The following is a 21809-nucleotide window of genomic DNA, read 5'->3' as shown; positions in this document are numbered from 1 at the left end:
TTTGACATTGTCCGCTTTGGGTTAAGCCTGCACGGATTTATTTTTGGGTCACTCTCAAAAGGCCTTAAACTAATTAATTGAGATTGAACATGAATTATATAAACCTTCCAACTCCCACCCCCCATCCGATGTGGGATAGGTTTGTAACCCAACAAACCTCCCCTCAAACCGAGACCACATTGGGAACACAATCAACACGAACATGGGTCGTTCCAGCCCTGGCCCTTGGGTCATCCTAGGCCCGACTCTAACTCAAGTCTTTTAGGGCCCGACCCTAACTGGGGCTCATCCAGGTCCGACCCAAAGCCACCTAGGCTCTGATACCACTTGTTAGGATCGTCGACTGAACACTAGTTTGATATTGTCCGCTTTGAGTTAAGCCCGCCGGATTTATTTTTGGGTCAAGCCCAAAAGGCCTCAAACTAATTGGGATGAGACATGAATTATATACATCTTCCAACTTCCCTCCCTTATCTGATGTGGGATAGGTTTGTAACCCAACAAATAGCACCATCAGGCCCGACCCAAAGCCACCTGGGCTCTGATACCACTTGTTAGGATCATCCGCCGGACACTAGTTTGATATTGTCCGCTTTGGGTCAAGCTCGCACGAATTTATATTTGGGTCAAGCCCAAAAGGCCTAAAACTAATTGGGATGAGACATAAATTATATACGTATTCCAACTTCCCTCCCTTATCCGATGTTGTAACCAACAAATACCACCATCAGTATCTCAATAAACAAATGACAAAATGAACAATTAATGAGAAATAACAAAATACCACCATCAGTATATCTCTACAAACAAATGGCAAAATGACAATTAATGAGAAACAACCAAATACCTAACAAATGAGGAAACATACAATTAATGAAACGATAAAATACTACAATCAGTAACTTAGGGTTCCGTTCGATACATGGAATTGGAATTCCATGGAATTGAATCGGATGGAATTGAATTACATTTCAATTCCGCTATTAGGAGTCTCATTTCTTAGCGGCACGGGTTTTAAGAAATGTTAAGAAAAGTGGATGGAAAAAAATTAGTGGAATATGAGTCCCACTTGTATATATTAGTTTTAAATGAAATGTGAGTGGAATAAGTTAGTAGAATGTGGGACCCTATTACCATTTATGGTAAAAGTGTACCGAGACTCCTATTCGCGGATGGACTAAAATGGAAAAACGAGACTCCTATGTTAAGGTTGGTATACTGGAAAGCATGTTTTGAGCAAGTTCGCGAGAATAGAATCTTGCTTTTGTATGCAAAAACTCTACAATCCACTTTTAACCTGATTCAGTATTATTCGAGCAGTCTCGCACGAATAGAATCACTATTATTATTACATTGTGTTTGCTTGTACATTAATAAGATGTTTTACAAGCATTTAAATGCATAAGAAGTAAACAAAGCCTAAGTTTTTTGCTTAGTAGACCGGTTGTGGGCGACGTCCACTTTAAGATAACACGGTCAGATCTATGCAATGCTTTGCAAAAGAAAAAAGAAGAATTTCACAACCTAGATAGGCTTTGGCTACCTATCGTGAAAGGTTGCTATGTCAGTCCGCATATTTCTAAGCCTTACTGAAATAAGATGACATTGGTGTGATATAGCACTGAACGGATCTAACAAGAAGACGTGTCTTTATGCTATCTACTGAAAGACTAGGTCTTGAATAAATATTATTTCTTAATCTACATATGTTAGCATTGAGCATATGGTATTGATTATGCACTACTTTGACTTATCAAATGGTGCGGGTTTTTCGCAACCCAATAATCCTGATATATTGGGTAGTGGTGATTAATATCTAGCGGTGCTAGGATTGCTATTATGTTGAATCGTGCGCGAGGTGAGTCTCGTTTGATAATGTCCTCAAGAGGAGCTCGAACAAGGTTTTATTATTCGGAAAACTGGCCAGTTGGAGTTTTATTACTCTATGAATAATAAATAAGTGTTTCTTGTTAAGTCTACTCTTGGAGTCAATAAGATATTAATTAATTAAGTCCATAGCATACATTAATTAATTAATGGATATTTATATCTTAAGCGCGAGAAATAAATAATATAAATAACGGAAACTCGGATTACTTGTGATTTCGGATTTGGATGGGGAGAGTTCAATATTACTTCTGTAGTGGCTGCTCGTAATATTCCAATTAAAGCTTGTATTAAATTGTGGGTTCAATTTAATTAGTAAAAAGCAAATTGGGGGAGCCCATATCCAAAACCTTCCATAGATATCTGTCTGTGCCCAAAAGGAACTTAATATAAATAGGAGAATAAAGGAGACAGAATAATTAATTTATTTCATTATGAAATTTTCGTTCCTTTCTCTCTACAGAAGGAAGCGATTTTTTTTGTTTTCTCCTCCATGGGGAATTTTCTGTCTTCTCTATTCGAGTCCTAGTATTTTGATAAGATCAACCCACACTGATATCGGAATACAGTTCGAGAACCAAAGAGAAGATCTGTGGTCTAGTACTCAATATCATCATCATGGAGAAGGCGCGAGCAATCGTCGATTCTTTGGAGAATCAAATCGGTAACTCTAAGCATGAATTAGGATTTATATTTTCTAAGCATGAATTATTTGTGTTCTAGCATGCAATTATCTATTTAACATGTGAATTGATTAATCGCATAATCGGTCAAATAGATAGTCTAATCATGTTTAGGATTTATATTTTCTAAGCATGAATTATTTGCGTTCTTAGCATGGAATTATCTGTTTAACATGTGAATTGATTAATCGCATAATCGATCAAATAGATCCGTATATGATTTATTTGTTTTGTACAAGTCTTCCGTTGTGCAAGGGGCACCAAACCCCAACATTCTATTCACGGACGGAGGGAGTAATTCAATTACAAATCCTTTGTATAAATGATGAATTTATATAAAATTGTACTATTATAATTTCAGACCATTTGTTTGGAACTCAATAATTGATATTGATTTGGAATTAGTTATCAACGTTTTAAAATAGATAAAAAAAAATTTCCATTGACTATTATTATATCAAAAAATAATTACTACATTATATAATAATAATAATAATAATATAATAATAATAATCAATGATAATTAATATATATATATATATAGAGGATTGTGTTAAAATGACAACACCTCTTAAAGTAACACCATACCACCATTCCTAGCCTCATTTGTACATGTGGACGAATAATAAGCTGCCATGTGGCAATCATAAAAATTGCTCAAGGGTAAATTTTCACGGACTGCAATATCCAATACACTAGACTGCAATTTTTCTCGACTGCAATATCCAATACGCTAGACTGCAATCTATAGATTGCAGTCTAGCGTTTATACTATTGCAGTCTAGCATATATAATATTGCAGTCTAGCGTGGTGTCACAGTGTCATTTTAAAAGTGTTGTCATTTTAACGCACCCCTATATATATATATATATATATATGAGTGGATATTAAAATACCACAATTTGCAAATACTACAATTTGCATCATCTCACGTGGTAAAAGGACAAAAGTAAAAAATTAGTACTACTATTCTTCATAGACAAAGTCTACTAGATTAAATAAAACATATTCAAGTTCAAACAAGTTCAATTGGAAAGACAACTTTACTTATCAAGTTGTACTTTTAGCCACTTGTATTTCATCTCCACTGGTATTCCAACAAATATATGGAATAATATGCCATCTTGCATCATCAAATCCAAAGCCTTGATCATTTGCATCTCATCTAAATCAATAGTCTTCAATGCTGCTAAAATTTCTTGGGGGATCCATTTTTTGTTGCACCATAAGAAGCTCAACCTTCTTTCTCTCCACCAACAGATAGTCACCAAAATCAGTGGACATACGATGCATACAATCAGATATGATCTTCGAATCCGTCTTCTTCTTCGGTCCAAGGGAACTTGAGGAAGATGTTGTTCTTAGCTTTTTTTGAGCCAACAAATCACTCATAGCATCAACTTCTTCTTCACATTGCTTGTCAAATGAGTCCCCAATTGTAGCATAATCAACCTCAACCTCTACAGTGTCTTCCTGATGTGTTTTTACACCTTGCCAGTCAGCACGATATTGAGAGAAAAGAGTACATATATCATCTCAATTCTCTATCACAATTCTTCTCCTATAAGGTCCAATTTTTTAATTTGCCTTCAAAATAATAATAAGCATAGTTAATCACAATATAAATCATGTAAGCACAATTGTGTATCAAGAAATATAACATTTCTAAAAGGGTGGACACTAAAAGTCAGTTGAGCAACTTACTAGAACAAAACTTAAATAACAATGTATGAGGTGCCGAGTTCGAGCCATCTCGACGTCAGTTGTAATTTCCTCCTTTCTTAGGAGTTTATTTGTAATTTCCTCCTTCATAAAGAAGTTAATTTAAAAAAAAAAACTTAAATAACAAGAGCATGAGAACTTGCTAGTTGCTACTATAACTACTACGTTGCATGGATTATTCTGACTGATACATAAACTATTTTAGGCATGGGAACTTGCTAGTTCTTATTATAACTACTACACTTAAACATGTTAATATACCAAACAATCTTCACATAATCATTTTTAGTCATATAACGCACGTGAATAGTTCATGATATGTACAAAACAACCAAGTCATTATAGCAAAGCAAAAAAGATAAGAAACTGTTCAATTTAAGAAGGATAAGAGTCAAACTTATGCTAGCGAGACAACCAAATAATCCAAAATCTACGATAGGGATCACCTAATGCTAATGTGAAGAGTATGCTAATGTGAAGAGTCTGTTTATGAAGTTTAATGGTCAGCGAAAGAGTGTTCTAAAATTAATAAAGAAAATCCTCGGTCCAGGAACTAGGAACTTAGAGAACCTTGAGCTACCTGTCGTTGGGCACACAATCACTACCTTAACTCCCTCTTCAAAACCCTCAACCCACTTTAGCTAAGAAAAATAGTACAGGTAAGTAGGGATCGAATCCATAGAGATGAATGCGCAAGTAAACATGTTCAAAGACTTGGGAACTATTTTTTTTTGGCTGCTGCCACGCAATTTTTGGGGTTGAGCTTTTATTCCTAGACTTGGTAAATGAAATATTCTACTCTAACAGCTAGATCTAGGCAGAGACATAAAAGCATGCATATTAACTGAAATAGAGCAAGACAGTTACTAGACCGAGCGAACAGTTACCTAAATTAACCTAGACTTGGGAAAAACTAAACGTGGGGACCACTTACCAAAACAGCATAGTACGACTGAAAAGCTGCAAAATAACTAACTAAAGGACTAACTAACAACGACATCATCTTCTCCAATATTTATCACGAAACAACCAGCTAAAACAGAGCAAAACGAAGATCGAAACAAATTTAACGAAATTAAACCGATAGAAATGAAGAACAAGTAAAACTAAAGCAGATCTACGACTACTTAGACGAGGCAAAACGAGAATGCATAACTTAAACAACTAAATGAAACGAAAACAAGCAGATCCAATCACAGGACGCTTAATCCACTCCGGATCCAAGCCATCCACAACAATCAAACATCATTTCCATCTCCGATCCTTACAAGTTTACGTAGATTCAACCGATCAACAACAAATTTCTCACAAACCAACTCCAAACTCAGATCAACCAACAATAATCAGCAATCAAACCAAAAGTGCCACGATAAGATAAACGAAAACAAAGTAGCGATATCCATTGCAAAGTACGAAGTATCCAACGATAATAGCAAAAAAGAGCCGAGCCTCGAACAGCGAGGGCTCGGTGAGTACGAGAAGTAAACAGAAAAAGCAAAAGACGATTGTTTCTTCGCCTCCGTGGAGACGGTGTTGCGATACTATTTAGCTGAAATGTGAACCCCCGCACCAAATTCCCTGTGAGTGTGTGTATAGAAAAGTGAAAACTAAGCTAAGAGCTGAAAAGTGATGATGCTCATGTCAAGCGTATGCTCTTATTTATAGCGGACAAAGCTTCTAGACTGTTCCTGCAATCTCCATTTTGCCCTCTGATTCGATGCTCCTCAGTATATTGGCTCTTCCTTTTTCTGCTTAATTTTCCCGCTAGCTTCCTTTCCCCAGTAATCTTTATTTTCTTCCTGGGGCTAGCGGTTTCTCTACACACCTGGCTTATAAACCCTTGTTAGACCCATGAAATCACAGAATTTTACCCCATAACTGATGCATGGAATTAGACTTATCATAATGCTACAACATTTCCTACTACACCACTACTAAATGGACATGTGGGTCCTATTTGGCCGGAAAGGATCACCTAATTCTTTTCCTAATACATTTCCTAATCCACCCCTCACAAATATAAAATTTGATGGTGGTGTCCATTACCATGTATTACCATGTATGTGAGGAGTGGATTAGGAAATGTATTAGGTGATCATTTTCGGGAGAGAGGGTAGAGGAAAGAGGTTTATATTTGTATTTATTGAAACGTACATTAAGGAAGAATAAGGGAGAGTAAAGAACTAAAGATAGAGGAGAGAGGTTGTGTTGGGAAATGATTTGATTTTTGCCGAATAGCGGAAATGATCTACTTTTGTTAATTTTAATAAATACTTGTATTAATCTTTTACCAATAAAAAAAATATAAAAACTAAACTTTTTTTATAAATTGTTATATTAACTTCTAATATTTCATTTAGCAATGGAATTAATCTAGAGCATGGTAACAATTTTCATCACATTTATTCTAAATTTATGACAATATTTTTTTTTTATTTGAGTACAAATTTTTAACTTGCACTAGTTCTCACATTTATTCAAAATTTATGGCAATAATTTTTCTAGTTGAATACAAATTTTTAACTTGTACCATAATTTTATAATGTTATAGAACTAAGTTTTATTATTAAAGTGGAGAGATTTGAGGGGAGTGCTATCCCGTCCCGGGCAAGAGCCTTGGCGAGACTTGATCAGCTAGGCATGCCTAGCTTTAAATTTTGAATTTTCTTTTTTATTTTGGTTGTAATTCGTCGCACTTTGGGCCTTCCACTTTTCGGAATGGTCGTTGTACCGCCTTTGTTTACATGATATATATGGGATGAGGGACTTACTCAACCCTCCACCGTGAAGGTGTTCATTTAAAAAAAAAAAAAAATTATTATTAAAATAAGCTATTTTTATAATTAACTATACCAATTAAATATTCAATTTATATGAATTAGTTTTATTATTGATTATATTATTTTACACATTTATTTATTTACTGAAACATATTTTATATCTATTTATCATATAGCCCTTCTATTTTTTTTTTAATAATGACTAATACAATTATGTAGATTAAGAAAAACAGGGAGAGAAGGTAGAGAAGACAAATAAAAGAATTTAGATTTATTGGATAATTTTTTGATTGGTTATTTATTTAGATTAACAAAAAATAGGAGAAAGAATGTGGAGGAAAGATGTTTTCTAATGATATTTATTGAATGAAACGTAATTTAAGAAAGTAGGGAGAGGAGAGAGGTTGTGTTGGGAAATGATTTATTTATTGCCAAATAGGATCCATATGTCCATTTAGTAGTGGTGTAGTAGGAAATGTTGTAGCAATAGTATTAGGTTCCTACCGGTGTTTGTGGCAGTGTTGTTTTAAGAAAGTTAGCATAATTGTTTATCTCTTCATCTTGTGTTGCATTATTGTGAAATTATCTTGTGTGATTGAGGATTGATATCTCAGCTTGGGATGGCGGTGTTTGTGGCAGTGTTGTTTTCGGATAGATAACATAATTGTTTATTTGCTTAATACATTTTGGTTTGATTTTCTTACTGTTAATGCTCTATTGAATAACAGTTTTTGCTTATGCAATGCTTGTTAATATGTCTTCTTAATGTGGTCATGCATTATTGTGACAGAATGATTTTTCCAAAAATACCTTCAAGTGACTCGACAATCGTACAGTCTCAGTATAGGCGATACAGTTTTGACCTTTGAGATCTGGTGAAGGAGTCGATTTATAGGGAAACTCATGGTTTATCGATGAAAGCCACGCCTACTGAGAGACCTGCAGTTTCGTATTTCGTGCGTTATTTGGTTAGTATAGGCGACACAGTTTTGGTTAATACTCTGTATTTCCTAGTTTTCTTAGTATTTCGCACGTTATTTGGTTAGTTTCAGTTTTAGACACATTTCTTTTAGAATCAATTGATGTTATAAACTTACATCATTGTATAATTATATTCATTTATTTTATAGGAACATCAATACTAATTATTTTATCTTAAATATTAAAAAAACACAACTCTGCATTTCAAATTACAATTGAAACACGTAAAAAGGTGACATAGACAGACACATTCATTATAAACGGTACGAAACACACACATTGTAGTTCAGTCTCTCCATTTCACTCTTTGAAATTTCCGTCCACCAGTGAAAGTGGACACGAAAATTGTAACTGAATTATGTCAAAATCTTTTTTCTAATCTTGTGACGCCCCGAATTTCGTTTCCTCTTATCGGGATAAATCGTATGTATTAGTATTATTAATTTCTACTAGTAGCTGTGTTATCTTGTAATCGTGGATTCTCGTTGTGATATTTGACCTTGAGAGATATGAATACTTTGTTTTGGAAAATAAAGTGCAAGAGAATTAAAAGAGCAACAAATTCTTTTGTGGAAAAATACCAATGGTGTTACAAGTAATAATTGTACAAGAGATATAAGTGCACAACTTTGATCTATCTAGATACAAATAGTACGCGTATACAAAGAAAAATTGCTACAATAAGAATAGAGTGACAACTAATTCTACTCTAAGAATTGGCAGATGCCGAGGCCTAAAGCTTAACCATTTGCTAAACCTAGCAACAAAACAAAGTGGGAGATGTTTAGTACTCCCTCTATCCCATAAAAGATGTCACACTTTTCTTTTTAGTTTGTCCCACAAAAGATGTCACATTTTCTTTTTTGGAAAAAGTTCTCTCTCACAATAATATAAATATTACTATTTTCTCTTTCCACCTAACACACAAAACAAAACCTCCTAAAATCCCGTGTTGTCCCACAGGACGGAGGGAATAGATTTCTTCTCCTCTCCCCATCTCTCTCGATTCTACCCCACTAAACTCCAAAGTGACAGCCAAACTTACAAGGAAAATCACATACCAAGTTAGTAATTTGTCATGTGCCCAAGAAATCCAACAAGGAAAGCTAACCAAAAATGTAGTAGAAAATGTGAAGCATGGCAGCAAGTCCACGCAGGGGATCATTCCATTGTCCCAAGTTCAAATGAGTACAAGAGATAAGGTATACTCAAGTGAGGTAAGAAACAATGAGGAGAAAAGGGTGAGCTCATCACCAAGCTCAAATGGAGTAAAGAAAATCTCATCATCAACGCTAGAAATGCAGCCCTAATGAACAACCCCAAAGTATACACCAAAGTAGGCATAGAAGACCAACTTACAAGCTCAAAAGAGAGCTCAACCTGCAGCCTGAGATAGGATATCAATTTCCCAAAATTCAGCCATGAGATCAGCCAATCCAAGGTGACAAAGTATGCACCAAAGGGGTAAAGAAACCCAATCACAAAACTCACAAGGAGGCCAAGCATATAGCCTAGAAATAGAAGGATCAATCCCCAAAATTCAGACACAAGAGGCCAAAATCGAGGCCTATATAAGTTGCCTCCCCACCTCCATTCCCTCCGCCATTTAGTCACCACAAATTTCACAACACATAAGGATTTCAACAAGGACTAGGGAGGAGAACGAGGGAGGCAATGACAGCGCGGAGAGAGCAGCCGCATAAACCGAAGAACCACCAAGTGAGAATAAATTGCTCGAGGGCAGAGTGAGGCCAACACGAGTAATTTAATTGAGGAATAAGCATATCAGGTGGGCTTTCTTTTAATATCCAGCACATTAGTGCGAATATAAATCAAATACTCGTGAAATTATGAAATATTATCTTTTCTCAAAATGGAGCTACGATTATTTTTAAGTTGTTGTCATGCCATAAAATGTTTGTTTTGATGCCTATCTGTGGGGCTAAGTGCCTCTTTTGTTTTGGTAACCCCAAAACGTTATAATCGAATTCGGGTCTGAGAGTGGGTAGAATCTCAACACAGACTTGTGTACACGACGCTAGTCGTGAGTCATCGAGAGGGTTGGCTGGTTCTGGTGTCCGTGGAAGGTGGCCACCTTCCCAACACATTGGAATGGTTGGCCATGGGAGGTGGCCACCTACCCGGTGCACGAATGTTTAGATATGACGAATTATGAAAGAACTTAGTTCGGGCCACAAACTTTTAGCTCACAAAAGAATTTATTAAGCTCGAGTCTTTTAAGAAAAACCTCTGTGTGTTACTGTTGATGGCTTGACAACTATATATTGTATGTTTTGTTTTTCGGCACGTGTCCACTGAGTACTCATGTACTCAGCCCTGCATTTATTTCTAAATATGCAGGTTGAACGTCAAAAGGAAGGAGTGATGATAAAGTCGATGTTTATTAAATAACGATGTGGATCTTCCAACTATTCGTGTCTTCATACACGAAGTTGTTTAGTAAGGACTTATTCCACTGTACTTTTGCTTAGTGAGAATTGTAAAATCTCACCATCGAACTCCGATTCATATGATGAGATATTTATTCTATTCCAAGACCATGTAATTGAATACTTGACTTCTATTTTATGATATCGATCCACGTGGCCTTTGTGCAAATTCTCAAGTTCTACCTCTTTTCTTCCTTGTTCTCTTTAACCCCTCTTATTAGTCGCGGTTAACCTGCTTTCGCTATCCTTAGCAAAATGCGGTCGTGACAGATCTCCTTTTATATTGAGTTATAATGGGCCAGATTATGAATCGTATGGCCAATGTTATGTCAACAATGATTAATAAATAACAATAACTAAGACTTCACCTTTCATTAAATACCAACAAAGACTTTTTTCAACTCTTAGATTCTTCATGCTATACCAAACAATGTCATTTATTTCCTATGGTAAGGAAACATGCTAACTGACTACCCATCATTTATTTCACGATAGGTAGTCAAAGACTATTTAGATTGTGAAATTCTATTTATCTTTTACAAAAAAACTGACTACATGACCTTCTGTGAACGTCGTTCACGATCAATCTACTATGCAGAAGAATTAAACTTGTTTACTTCTATATATATGTAAATGTTTGAGAAACATCTTATAAATTCATAAGCAAACACCAATGCGATAAAGTTACTTCTTCTCGCCTTAGGTTAATAGTGGACTGTAGAGTTTATTATATACAAGCAATTCTATTCGTGCAAAATGCTCGAAATATGCTTTTCAGTATACCAATACTAACAAGCTACATGTCATGCTGAAATGATTTTATATTAATTAATAAAGCAGTTTAATATGATTTAATTAAGTAGTAGCTTTTGATCGCATACTTTTTGAATTTCAAAATTTTCTCATCGGTTATCATCTTTGTATGCGGATCTATGAGCCTTTGTACTTTGGGCAGCGCGTATCCCGCGAGCTCGGCCCCCATCCCTCTAGGTAGATAGTCCCCACGGGACAGATCCTAGCTCCTAGCGGGCTACTATTGCGGATGCTCAAAAAAGATTTTGGTACTAAGTGTGGTCTCTACTTTGGGCCTCACATATTATATATGCTAGCTTTGAATTTATTGTAAAACTTATGTAGTCTAATTTGTTCGTAAATTAAGTCTTAATTGAAACAATTGAAAGTGAAGGGTCAAAATTTAATAATGCCCAATATTTTGGATTGAATTCGACTTATCTCTTTATCTTTATGTGTAAGACATCAACCGAATATTGATACGAGGCGGTCAACTCTCAGCTGCTGAAAAATGCTTTCATATGCTAGATATATCTCCACCGGCGCCCCTCCCACTCGCCCGTCGGGGACGGGCGACCTGACGGGCGCCATAGTGGGCGGGAAGGGCGCCCACGCCCGTCCCGTGTGCACCTGCGATGCCCTCGCCCCTCCCGTTGACGTCCTACCTGACGGGTGCCACTGTGGCGTGGGTAGGACGTCCCACTCGGACGTCCCACTGATTTTATTTTTTATTTTTTTAATAAAACTCTATAAATACGGCTCGTGTCAAAATTTTAATTCCGTAAATTTTAATTTTAATTGTGAATTTATTAATTTTATTGCGGGAAGTCCTAGTGGGAAGTCCTAGTGCAGTGGGAAGGGCTAGTGATGTGGCAGTGGAATGGGAAGGGCTAGTGATGACGTGGCATGGGAAGGGCTAGTGGGAGGGGCGCCACCGGAGACACCCTAAGAGCATCTCCAACCACTTTTACTAAATTCAAATTCATTTAGTGCAAATGTAATATCAAATATGATTTTACTCCAACCATTTACACAAAACTCAAACTTAAAAAAACTCTCTATATTATGCCTTTTTTTACTCACAAAATTTGAAAAATTTTAAGTTTGAGTTTAGTGTAAACTTAAAGATGTATTTTTTTCCTTAATACCAAAAATGAGATTGATTTTACTTTTTAGAATACTACTGAAACTAAATACCTATCTTATTTTAAGTTTTAGTGTAACCTGGAGATAGTCGACGAGAAAAGACACCATCTATCATTTTTGAGGAAAAGCTAATATTGGGGATGAGATGGTAGTAATTAGAGTATTATTTATTGCTCAACAAATTATTTTATATTAGCTGAAATAAAACCTTAATAAATACATAACCAGCTGAATTTTATATTAAAGACATATGTAAATAAAATCAACCCATAAATTCCAACACCGCATGTGGCGTTGATTAAATTTGTAATCACCAACCTCTGTTTTACCAAGAATGTTACATTTGAATATTTGAATTAAAACACCCTCTACACACAAGTGTAAATAAAATCATAGCTAGCTAAATATCCATATACAGATTTGATTTGTTTCCAATACAATATTAAAACACAATTAACTCGGAAGGTATACAAGCCTCGTTGTAGCTTATTGATCGATTTCCCCCTCCTATAATTAAAAATCACTAGACCTCAATATAATCAAATTAATATCTAAACTAAATTTCAGTGGCAATTCAAATCTTGAATTCCCTGCGTCCTCACAATCAAATTCATGGTGCAATTCAATTTGGCTACAACCAAATTCTTTTTAATTGCTTGCGTAATTTTAACCTTCCCACTAACCTTCATAAAGCTACTAATACTCAAAATTCCAACGCTTAAATCCCCCTTTAATCTTTCAACTTCCATAATTTTATCCACCATAACTACCACCCTAACATCCACACGAACCCTCTTCCGGGCCCGGGCCTCCCCCGCCGGGCCTTCCGCCTGGCCCACCAGCGATCCGCCGTAGTACAAAAATGTCGCCACGTTGCCAAACCGATACGACGCCACGTTCGGGTTCTTGACCTCAAGCCCGAACCCGAACGTCAAGTTACGGCCCAGCCCGAAGCCCGATATGGAGTTGAGCTCGGGGACGCCCTCCACGGTGACGGAATTCATCTTTAGCGACGGAATTTTGACGTGTAGGACGGTGAACATGAGCACTAGCACGACGGTCAACGCGATCAAGAGGATCGCGGCGGAGCAGCCGCAGAGTTTGATGCACCTCTGGCGCCGGCGGCAGAGTGGGGGGCCGAGCTCGTCAGGGAAGGCGTTGGAGCGGTCGTAGTCTTCGATGTCGACGCGGTGGGCTGCCGGAGCTAAGGGCTTTACTTGCTCTTTCTTTTCGGACATGGCTTTGTTGTGTTGATTGAAATTTTGTGTTTTTTTGTGTGAGGAAATAGTGAGTGGGGATTAAGGGAGAGTACTACTAATATATGTTTGGACGCATTTATTTGACTAAAGGGCTTTTTTTAAAAAATTAGTGGAGAGAGTTGATTTTATGTGACGGATAAGTGAAGTCATTAATTAGTCAAGGAAGGTTCTAATTATAATAACAATTGGAAAATTGGGTGTGATAAGTTCTCAGAAGTTCCATGTTGACTTGGACTAACGACTTTCAGACGTCTAAATTAAGGCAGGCTTGGAAACCTTGTTAAATTAAATCATAGGAGTACATTTTAATTTAACTGCGCTAGTAAAAAGTTGTCGCCGTAGAAACGGGCATGAATTAATAAAAACTGGCCGGTGTCTTTCGGTTGTCATAATTAATACTCCTTCGTTTCTTCATAATCGAGTCATTTTTCTATTTCCGAAAGTTTCTTCATAGTTAGGTCATTTCCATATATAGTAACTTTTTTCTCTTTTTTACTTTACTCTCTCTTACTTTATTCACTTTATACTTTATCCTCTCTACATTTTCCTCTCTCTTACTTTTTTATCTATTTATTTAAGACACCCAACATTCATTTCTAAAACTCCGTGCTGAAAAGTTCCGCCTCAACTATGAAGAAACGGAGGGAGTACTAGTATAATACATGCAATAGTGAATTGTGAGATTATTTTAGTTGAAAGGAGTGACTATTACTAATCGTCACATGATTATTCATTTATGATTAAGTTATGAGATTCAATCTCATTAATAAAACACAATACATATTTAATCCTAAGATATAATCTTGCAAATCGGACTGCTATTCTAAATACTTATATTGAACTGTTAAAAGAGATTGTTTACTTATGTGATGATGTTTTGTGAAATTTTTTATGTCGAATTTTGCAGATTGATAAGACATAAAACTATGAATTTAATTGTTCAAATAGAATTTGTCACATTGTGAACGGTTCAAGATTTAGAAGAATGATTTGTAGTATGAAAGTGAAATAGTATGTGTTAGGTGAGTTAAGTGGACTAATAGAATATGACAAATAAAAAGGAGATTGTAACTAATTTTTCATAGAGAAAAAGTGCTGTATTACTTTTTTGAGACAGTCGATCATAGAATTATTGCGTAGATAGTAGTATTTTTGGAGACAAATTAATCGTAGAATTTTCCTAAATAAATGGAGTTGTCTCTGGTTCAGTTTTCAGCTTTCTGCCAAATTATATATTTTTGGAGAAATTAATCGTAGAATTTTCCTAAATAAATGGAGTTGTCACTAGTTCAGTTTTCAGCTTTCTGCCAAATTAAAAGTATAAGTACCAAAAGATTAAAAAAAAAATACATTAATTAATGTAAATACACCTCAAGTGCATATTATATTACTAGTTGTGGTTGTGCATATTTCAATTAATTCAAAATAGAAATTAATAATCCATAATAAAGAAACAACAACCAATTTATAAGAATCTATGCAAGGTCAGATTCATTCAAACAAATATACTCCATAGTTTATAGTTTTGTATCAACTAGACAATAAAGGGCTAGTTTTTGTTTATTTCATTTTGATTGTGAATGCGTAAGGAAATCGTTACTTAAATCAGTAATTTAATCTCATTGGTGAGTATATATATATATTAACACGTGGATAAGTAAGGAATCTCAGCTAACTTACGCTGGCCAAATTTTCAGTAGGAATGATTAAGACAACTTACATTAGATCACTAAATTGCTAAATATGAATGGGGCTTGAAATGTATATATAAGAGCATCCTCAATGGCATTCCTTAACTAATAAATATAAATTTCATACATTATTTATGGTCCTTATATCACTTTTATCTTTTTTATTTTTATTTTCTTCATTAACTAAATTTATAAATTATCTAAAAAGTAAAATTTAATTTATTATTTTATTCATTCATTTTAATTAATCTAAAATTGAGAAATAGTAGAATTTTGATTTTTATGTAATTTATAAAATTAATAATGTCAATAATAATCACCGAAGTCTTAGAATTAAAATAACATACACAAAATAAAAAGTCATGCTGAATACACTCAATTATTAATTAGGTAGTATGATTAAAGGGAATTAATAGAGTGATTAAGTTGGTTCAAGTCAAAACAACTATGTATGTCACTCACATCAATTTCAAAGTTTTCTACAATATTCTAGAGATTGTTGAATTCTCAATTCTACTATGATGTGAAAAACAAAATTGAATTAAATAATTATGTATGCATTAATTCATTTTTGAAAGGAATGCAGCATGCGGATTCAATTTTCTTGCCTTATGGTTTCTTTTACACGTAGAAACTAGATTTTTGTGGTTTATATAAAGGTTTTGGGAAACTAAGTACTCCGATTGCATAGATATAATATGAACACTCCAATTAACAGGAATTTTTTAATGCTCAAATTTAATGATAGCATTAGTGTGGGACGGTTAGGGTGTAAAAACAGGAAATGCAAATGCGAAAGGGTTGACAAGAATTCATATGTTCATGGAGTATTTACTTGTAGAATCACAACTACCTGCCATATGTGGCTTAAGAGAAGATTTATTTATATATTGAAATTTCACTTTGTCAATTGTCACAATCAATATGTGAAAGATTAATTTATCAATCCTTCTCCACGGAGTATGTAATTCAAGAACCTAAGAGTGTTTTTGCAAATTGAATTTGACAATATCTTAATTTTGACTAAAAATATTACTGCTAGTTCGGTTAGAGCACTCCCAATGGGTCGGCGTTAAATCCGGCGAAAAATCGCCGATTATCGCCGGGCGTTGGAGTGAATTCGGCGATAATTCGGCGATAAAACTCTCTTATTATCGCCAACTCCCTTCTTATCGCCGATTTATCGCCGAATCATCGCCGCCCACTGTGGGCGCGATTCGGCGATAAATCGGCGATAATTTTTTTTTTTTTAAATCTTTGTTTTTTAAATCATTGTTTTTATGGTTTTTATTTGTAGTTTTTTTTAAATCTTTGTTTTTTATGATTTTTATTTGTAGTTTTTTTTAAATCTTTGTTTTTTTAAATCTTTGTTTTTTATGGTTTTTATTTGTAGTTTTTTTTTTCTCGTTGTATTATATTTTCCAATGATTAATACAACGATGAATTGTTCATTATAAATCTATTTATTAAACACATTTGTAGGGAAAATTAAACAATATTAAAAATGATGATGTAAAAATGAAATGTTGAGTTAGGGAGAAATAAGGGAGAAACTATTGGAGCAGTTGGCTAAAAGTTGGCTAAAAATTGGAGATAAATTTTGGTGCTGATGTGGCGCTGATGTGGCAGGAGTTAGGGAGAAATAAGGGAGTTTTTAGGGAGAGCATTGGAAGTGCTCCGACTGCTTTACTTCACAAGTTGGGCTTCCCTAAAGGATAGTTGTATTTACTTATCATTACTCTATTACCATTCACAAGTGGACTTCCGTAAAATATATTTGTATTTATCTCATTAATTAATCATTACTACTATTACCAAGTCCAAGTGTATCGTGGAGTAAATATCACATATTCTTCCATTTAAATGATTTTATTCACATGATATCTGCCATAAATTACGTCAAAACATGTGTTTGGTTATTGGACAAATTGTTTAAAATTTCCTTAATATAATTTCAAAAAAGAAAAAGAAGAAACAAAACAATAAAAAACACGAGAAGACACAAGTATGAATTTTGAACTATCTATTTCCTTAATATATATAAACTGCCATTTTCTCGTTCCCAAATATCAACAAAAAAACACTCAAACTCCATATTTATTCCCAAAAAAATGTCAAAAGGAGAAGGGAGAAGCTGCAAGAAATGCTTAGCATTTGTTGCAGTATTCATAGTGTTTCAAGCAGCCATCATTTTAGCGTTGGCTCTCACAGTTATGAAGGTCAAAAGCCCTAAGCTGGGGTTCAATGCTATGGTTGTCGAAACTTTCACCTTCGTCGAAACTTTCACCAACGGCACAACCACGTCCATCAAAATGAAGCTCCTCGCTCAGCTCACCATTAAAAACACCAACTTTGGTCATTTCAAGTATGACGAGAGCACCCTCGTCATACTGCACAAGGGTGTGCCACTCGGGGAACAAGTGATCCCCCCGGGGCGCACCAAGGCCAAGAAAACGCAGAAGTTGGAGATCTCCGTGGACGTGAACACGGATAGGGGACCGGGTAGTGAATTGAGAAATGAGATCAATTCTGGGAATTTGAAGCTCAGAAGCCAAGCAAAATTGAATGGGAAGGTGCATTTGATGAAAATCATCAAGAAGAAGAAATCTGGTGAAATGAAATGTGATTGGGACCTCAATTTGGGCACTAAAGAGATTGAGAATTTGAAGTGCTAGTTGATTATAAATTATGTAAATTATCTTCGACGTCTAGATGGGGTGTGTTTTTTTATTTTTATTTTTATTTTTTTATAAATATTTGTGTATTTGTTATGCATACAACTCATGGTGGATGTTAATATTTCTTCAATTCCCATTTTAACCCGTTTTATATTTTTTAATAACAAAACGCTCCAAATGAACCATATATATTAGATTAAATAATTAAGGACCAATCTGTAAAAATGTCAAATTTATGTTTAATTTGAAAATCAAGAATTAATGTCATCATATATCGTGGAAATTTGGTCAAACGTGATGGAATTAAGCAGAAAGATCTAGTGTAATTAAAGTAGCTAGTGTTTTAATTAATGAAAGAACTTATTGACTATAAACCCTCTGAGTCGTTAGTATGATTTGAGTCGAGCTAGTTAGGCATGTAAATTAAGTTAAATGAGTTTATTAACCATACAAAATTACTACTCCACGAGAGCTCAGACGTTAGCTTATAAGCAATTCCCACACCATCATGAATGTCAAACTCGGAATCATTTGAGATAGGCCATCGACTTATTTCAAATAACCATTAGTAATTTAAATATTTAAAATTACTTTTTCTTCAAACAGCTGTATATATTTTCTTTTTTTATCAAAAAAGAGTGCTCGTGAATTACCGACTCTAATGCCAACTTGGAATATTGAAGGCTTGACTAATTAAATTTCCACATTACAGATAAGTTCAAAGAGTGGTTTAATTAACTTAAATGACAGCGGTTTCATATGCTTTGCTGGCTAATTGAAAAGGTAGGAGTATTATTTTCAGCCTTTGGTATAATAGAATGGAATATGATGAAATAAAATATAATTTCTACTTTTATTTTATTCATTTATTTGGTACAACTATAATATATAGATTGGAATATAAGTAAATAATACTCCCTCCATCCTACAAAAGATGTCATACTTGTAGAATGACGCGAGATTTTATGAAGTTTTGTTTTGTGTGTTAGATGTAAAGAGAAAATATAATTTTTATATTAATGTGAGAGAGAATTTTTTTCAAAAATGGAAATGTGACATCTTTTATGGGATAAACTAGAAAAGAAAGTGTGACATCTTCTATGGGACGGATGGAGTATATAAATATAAAAAAAATTATTATTTCATTCTTATCTCCGTTTCATTTCACCCTCATTTCATTCTATCATATACTACCAAAAAGATTTCAGTTCATTCTCTCATATACCAAAACGATTTACTACCAAAAAGATTTCAGTTCATTCTCTCATATACCAAAACGATTTAAGTGTTACTAATTTATCAGGCACATTCTTTTGCATATCCAGTGTGAATTAATAATTTAATTTCACTTATGCACTATGTCCTTCTAGAAGGTGGCCAATTTAATATGGTCAACGACTGAATGCTACTATTACTATATTATAAACCATAATTCCGTAAAATAAATTTAATCCCATTTACAATATTACATATGAGTTTCAATGTAGATACAGACATACAGCTGTACGTAGATACTATATGTCTTCTTTCTTAAGATCTTTGTATATCACCACAAAATGAAAGATAAAAAATAGTACTCCCTCCGTCCCATTAAAAATGACCCATTTTCCTTTTTGATTTGTCCCAATCAAGATGATCCATTACTTAAAATGAAAATACCTTTATCTCTATTTTATTCCCTCTTTCTTACTTTACTCTCTCCTCTTAACACACAAAATATAACTGCATAAAATCCCGTGCCGCCCAAGAAAGGGTTCATCTTCCTTGGGACGGAGGGAGTACTACTTATAAATATTTGTATCTATAAACCTTTGCCTTAACTCTTAAAATAAAGCCTAATTCTCGTGGAGAATACATGCGCATCAGATCGATTATTGTACAAAGCATATTTATATTATCATGTCAATTATATATGTATGTGCTCTAAATCGTTGAAAATGCATCTCTAGGTTCGTTTAATATTCTTTTCCCCATTATTCCTCTCTCTAAAATAATGATTATAATTTATAAATAGTCACTTCTGCATTATTATCTCCCTTACTTAATTTTATCACCACTTTAACTATTTATAATAATTTTTTCAAAACATGTGCGAAAATGAAACGTCTCGCTTAGGCCGGGACGAAGGAAGTATATAACTAAATATAATTAGCCAGCAACAAATGTTTCACTATCCACATATCTATACATAATAGTAAATACGTTTAATGCACATGTTTCAAATAACTAATGTAAGAAAATTCACAACGGCTTAATTCCTTCCAACTTAATATCAAAAGAATGAATTATTTTAGTGCCAGTTTAATTAAATGGCTATATTTGAAAAACTTCAATCGTGCAAATTAGCTATTTGGTATACTTGTACATATTTTCATTCGATTCTCACATGATAACATTAAAAATGTTAAAATTATAAGATAGTATTCATTACTACGCCATATCGATATAGTACTATAATTTACACGTTTTATCTAGAAGAACGCGGGGACCTCCATTTTTCATTAATAATTTTAATAATAAAACATTAATTAATTAGGTTGAAATATTGAGATTGAGGTAAGCATTTTCAGCGCATATAATTCCTCAAACGGCGAGCTATATATATATATATATAATACATGTATTATTATTAATACTGATTCTAGCTAGGAACTTTCCTCGCACCTAACTTTATTTCAAAATTTCACCTACAATAATTATTAAGTAACACATTTTTTCGTGTCTACAACAGTCATTCTTGTTGGAGTTGTTAGAAAGGCTAAATACTCGAAGTAAAAAAATAGCGAGCATGAAAGTTCAATAACTCTAAATTATTCAAAAGCAAATTGTTCACCCGAACAACGCAAGCACAGAGGAGGAAAACATAAGGAAGTTGCGAAAACACACCAAATGAAAGAGGATTTATTTTAATTGTACTTACATTTCTAATTTATGTATGAACGTATAAGCGTATTTGCATTAAATTTTATCGTCGAACTATCTTAATACAAAATCCATAAAAAAATTTGAAAGATTATTATAAGGTTTTGAATTACCATAAATTGTCAATTAGTTGTCAAAGAAGAGTTTTATTAAATATTAATAGCACTTATGACAGTGACATTGCCGCTCTCCTTATATTATGATAATCTCTTTTGATGTCTGCTTATGATAAAAATCACCATATGACTGGAGAGCGGCAATGTCCCTTATAATGGCAGTCACCACATGTATTTCTTGTTTCTATCAATCGTCATCTAATTATTTATTTTCTCACAATCTCTATTAATGTCGATCCATATCGCAATTGCTTCCACTGGCTTCGTAGCTAAAAAAGAAACCACGGCATTCTTAAATAGGATCCCTCAACGTCAAAATCATAGTCTTGTCTCTGCCTATGACCAGTACATAATTCAAAGCTAAGATATTCACATCATAACCAATGATTAGGTATTACCGAATGTTGCCATCCTTATTTGGCTAGTCGGTATAACCAGCTTTTATTATAGCCGTTGTGGTTAATTATGAACATTGGTTCTATTACAAATGTGAACTTCGTCATGCCTCTTTTTTCCCTCTTTTTCTTACGGTTGGGATAACTCTCAGCTTTGGCGGTGGTGTTGCTTTTGCCTCTTTGTTGCATTGTTTGTTGGCGGGAGGTGTGTTGGTCATGGTTCTGTCGTTAGTTTCTTTTGTGTCTTTATTTTTTGGCTAGATGTCCGTTCAATTATTTGGTGATCGTGTTGTCCGTTTTTTGTTG

General features: G+C 34.3%; 2 protein-coding genes across 2 annotated transcripts; one reads left to right on the top strand and one right to left on the bottom strand.

The window, feature by feature from the left end:
* Positions 1-12823: 12823 nt before the first annotated feature.
* Positions 12824-13745, bottom strand: LOC125216638. Its single transcript, XM_048118395.1, has one exon. The coding sequence runs from the start codon at positions 13678-13680 to the stop codon at positions 13006-13008; it is 675 nt and encodes a 224-aa protein (XP_047974352.1). The 5' UTR covers positions 13681-13745; the 3' UTR covers positions 12824-13005.
* A 3635-nt stretch (positions 13746-17380) lies between these two features.
* On the top strand, positions 17381-18146 carry LOC125208917 (late embryogenesis abundant protein At1g64065-like). Its single transcript, XM_048108444.1, has one exon. The coding sequence runs from the start codon at positions 17504-17506 to the stop codon at positions 18065-18067; it is 564 nt and encodes a 187-aa protein (XP_047964401.1). The 5' UTR covers positions 17381-17503; the 3' UTR covers positions 18068-18146.
* The last annotated feature ends 3663 nt before the right edge of the window (positions 18147-21809 follow it).

Source organism: Salvia hispanica, chromosome 3, assembly GCF_023119035.1.
Source record: "Salvia hispanica cultivar TCC Black 2014 chromosome 3, UniMelb_Shisp_WGS_1.0, whole genome shotgun sequence".
NCBI classification, from domain to species: Eukaryota; Viridiplantae; Streptophyta; class Magnoliopsida; order Lamiales; family Lamiaceae; genus Salvia; species Salvia hispanica.
The sequence above is the reverse complement of the archived record's forward strand: the minus strand, read 5'-3'. Positions and strand labels throughout refer to the sequence as shown.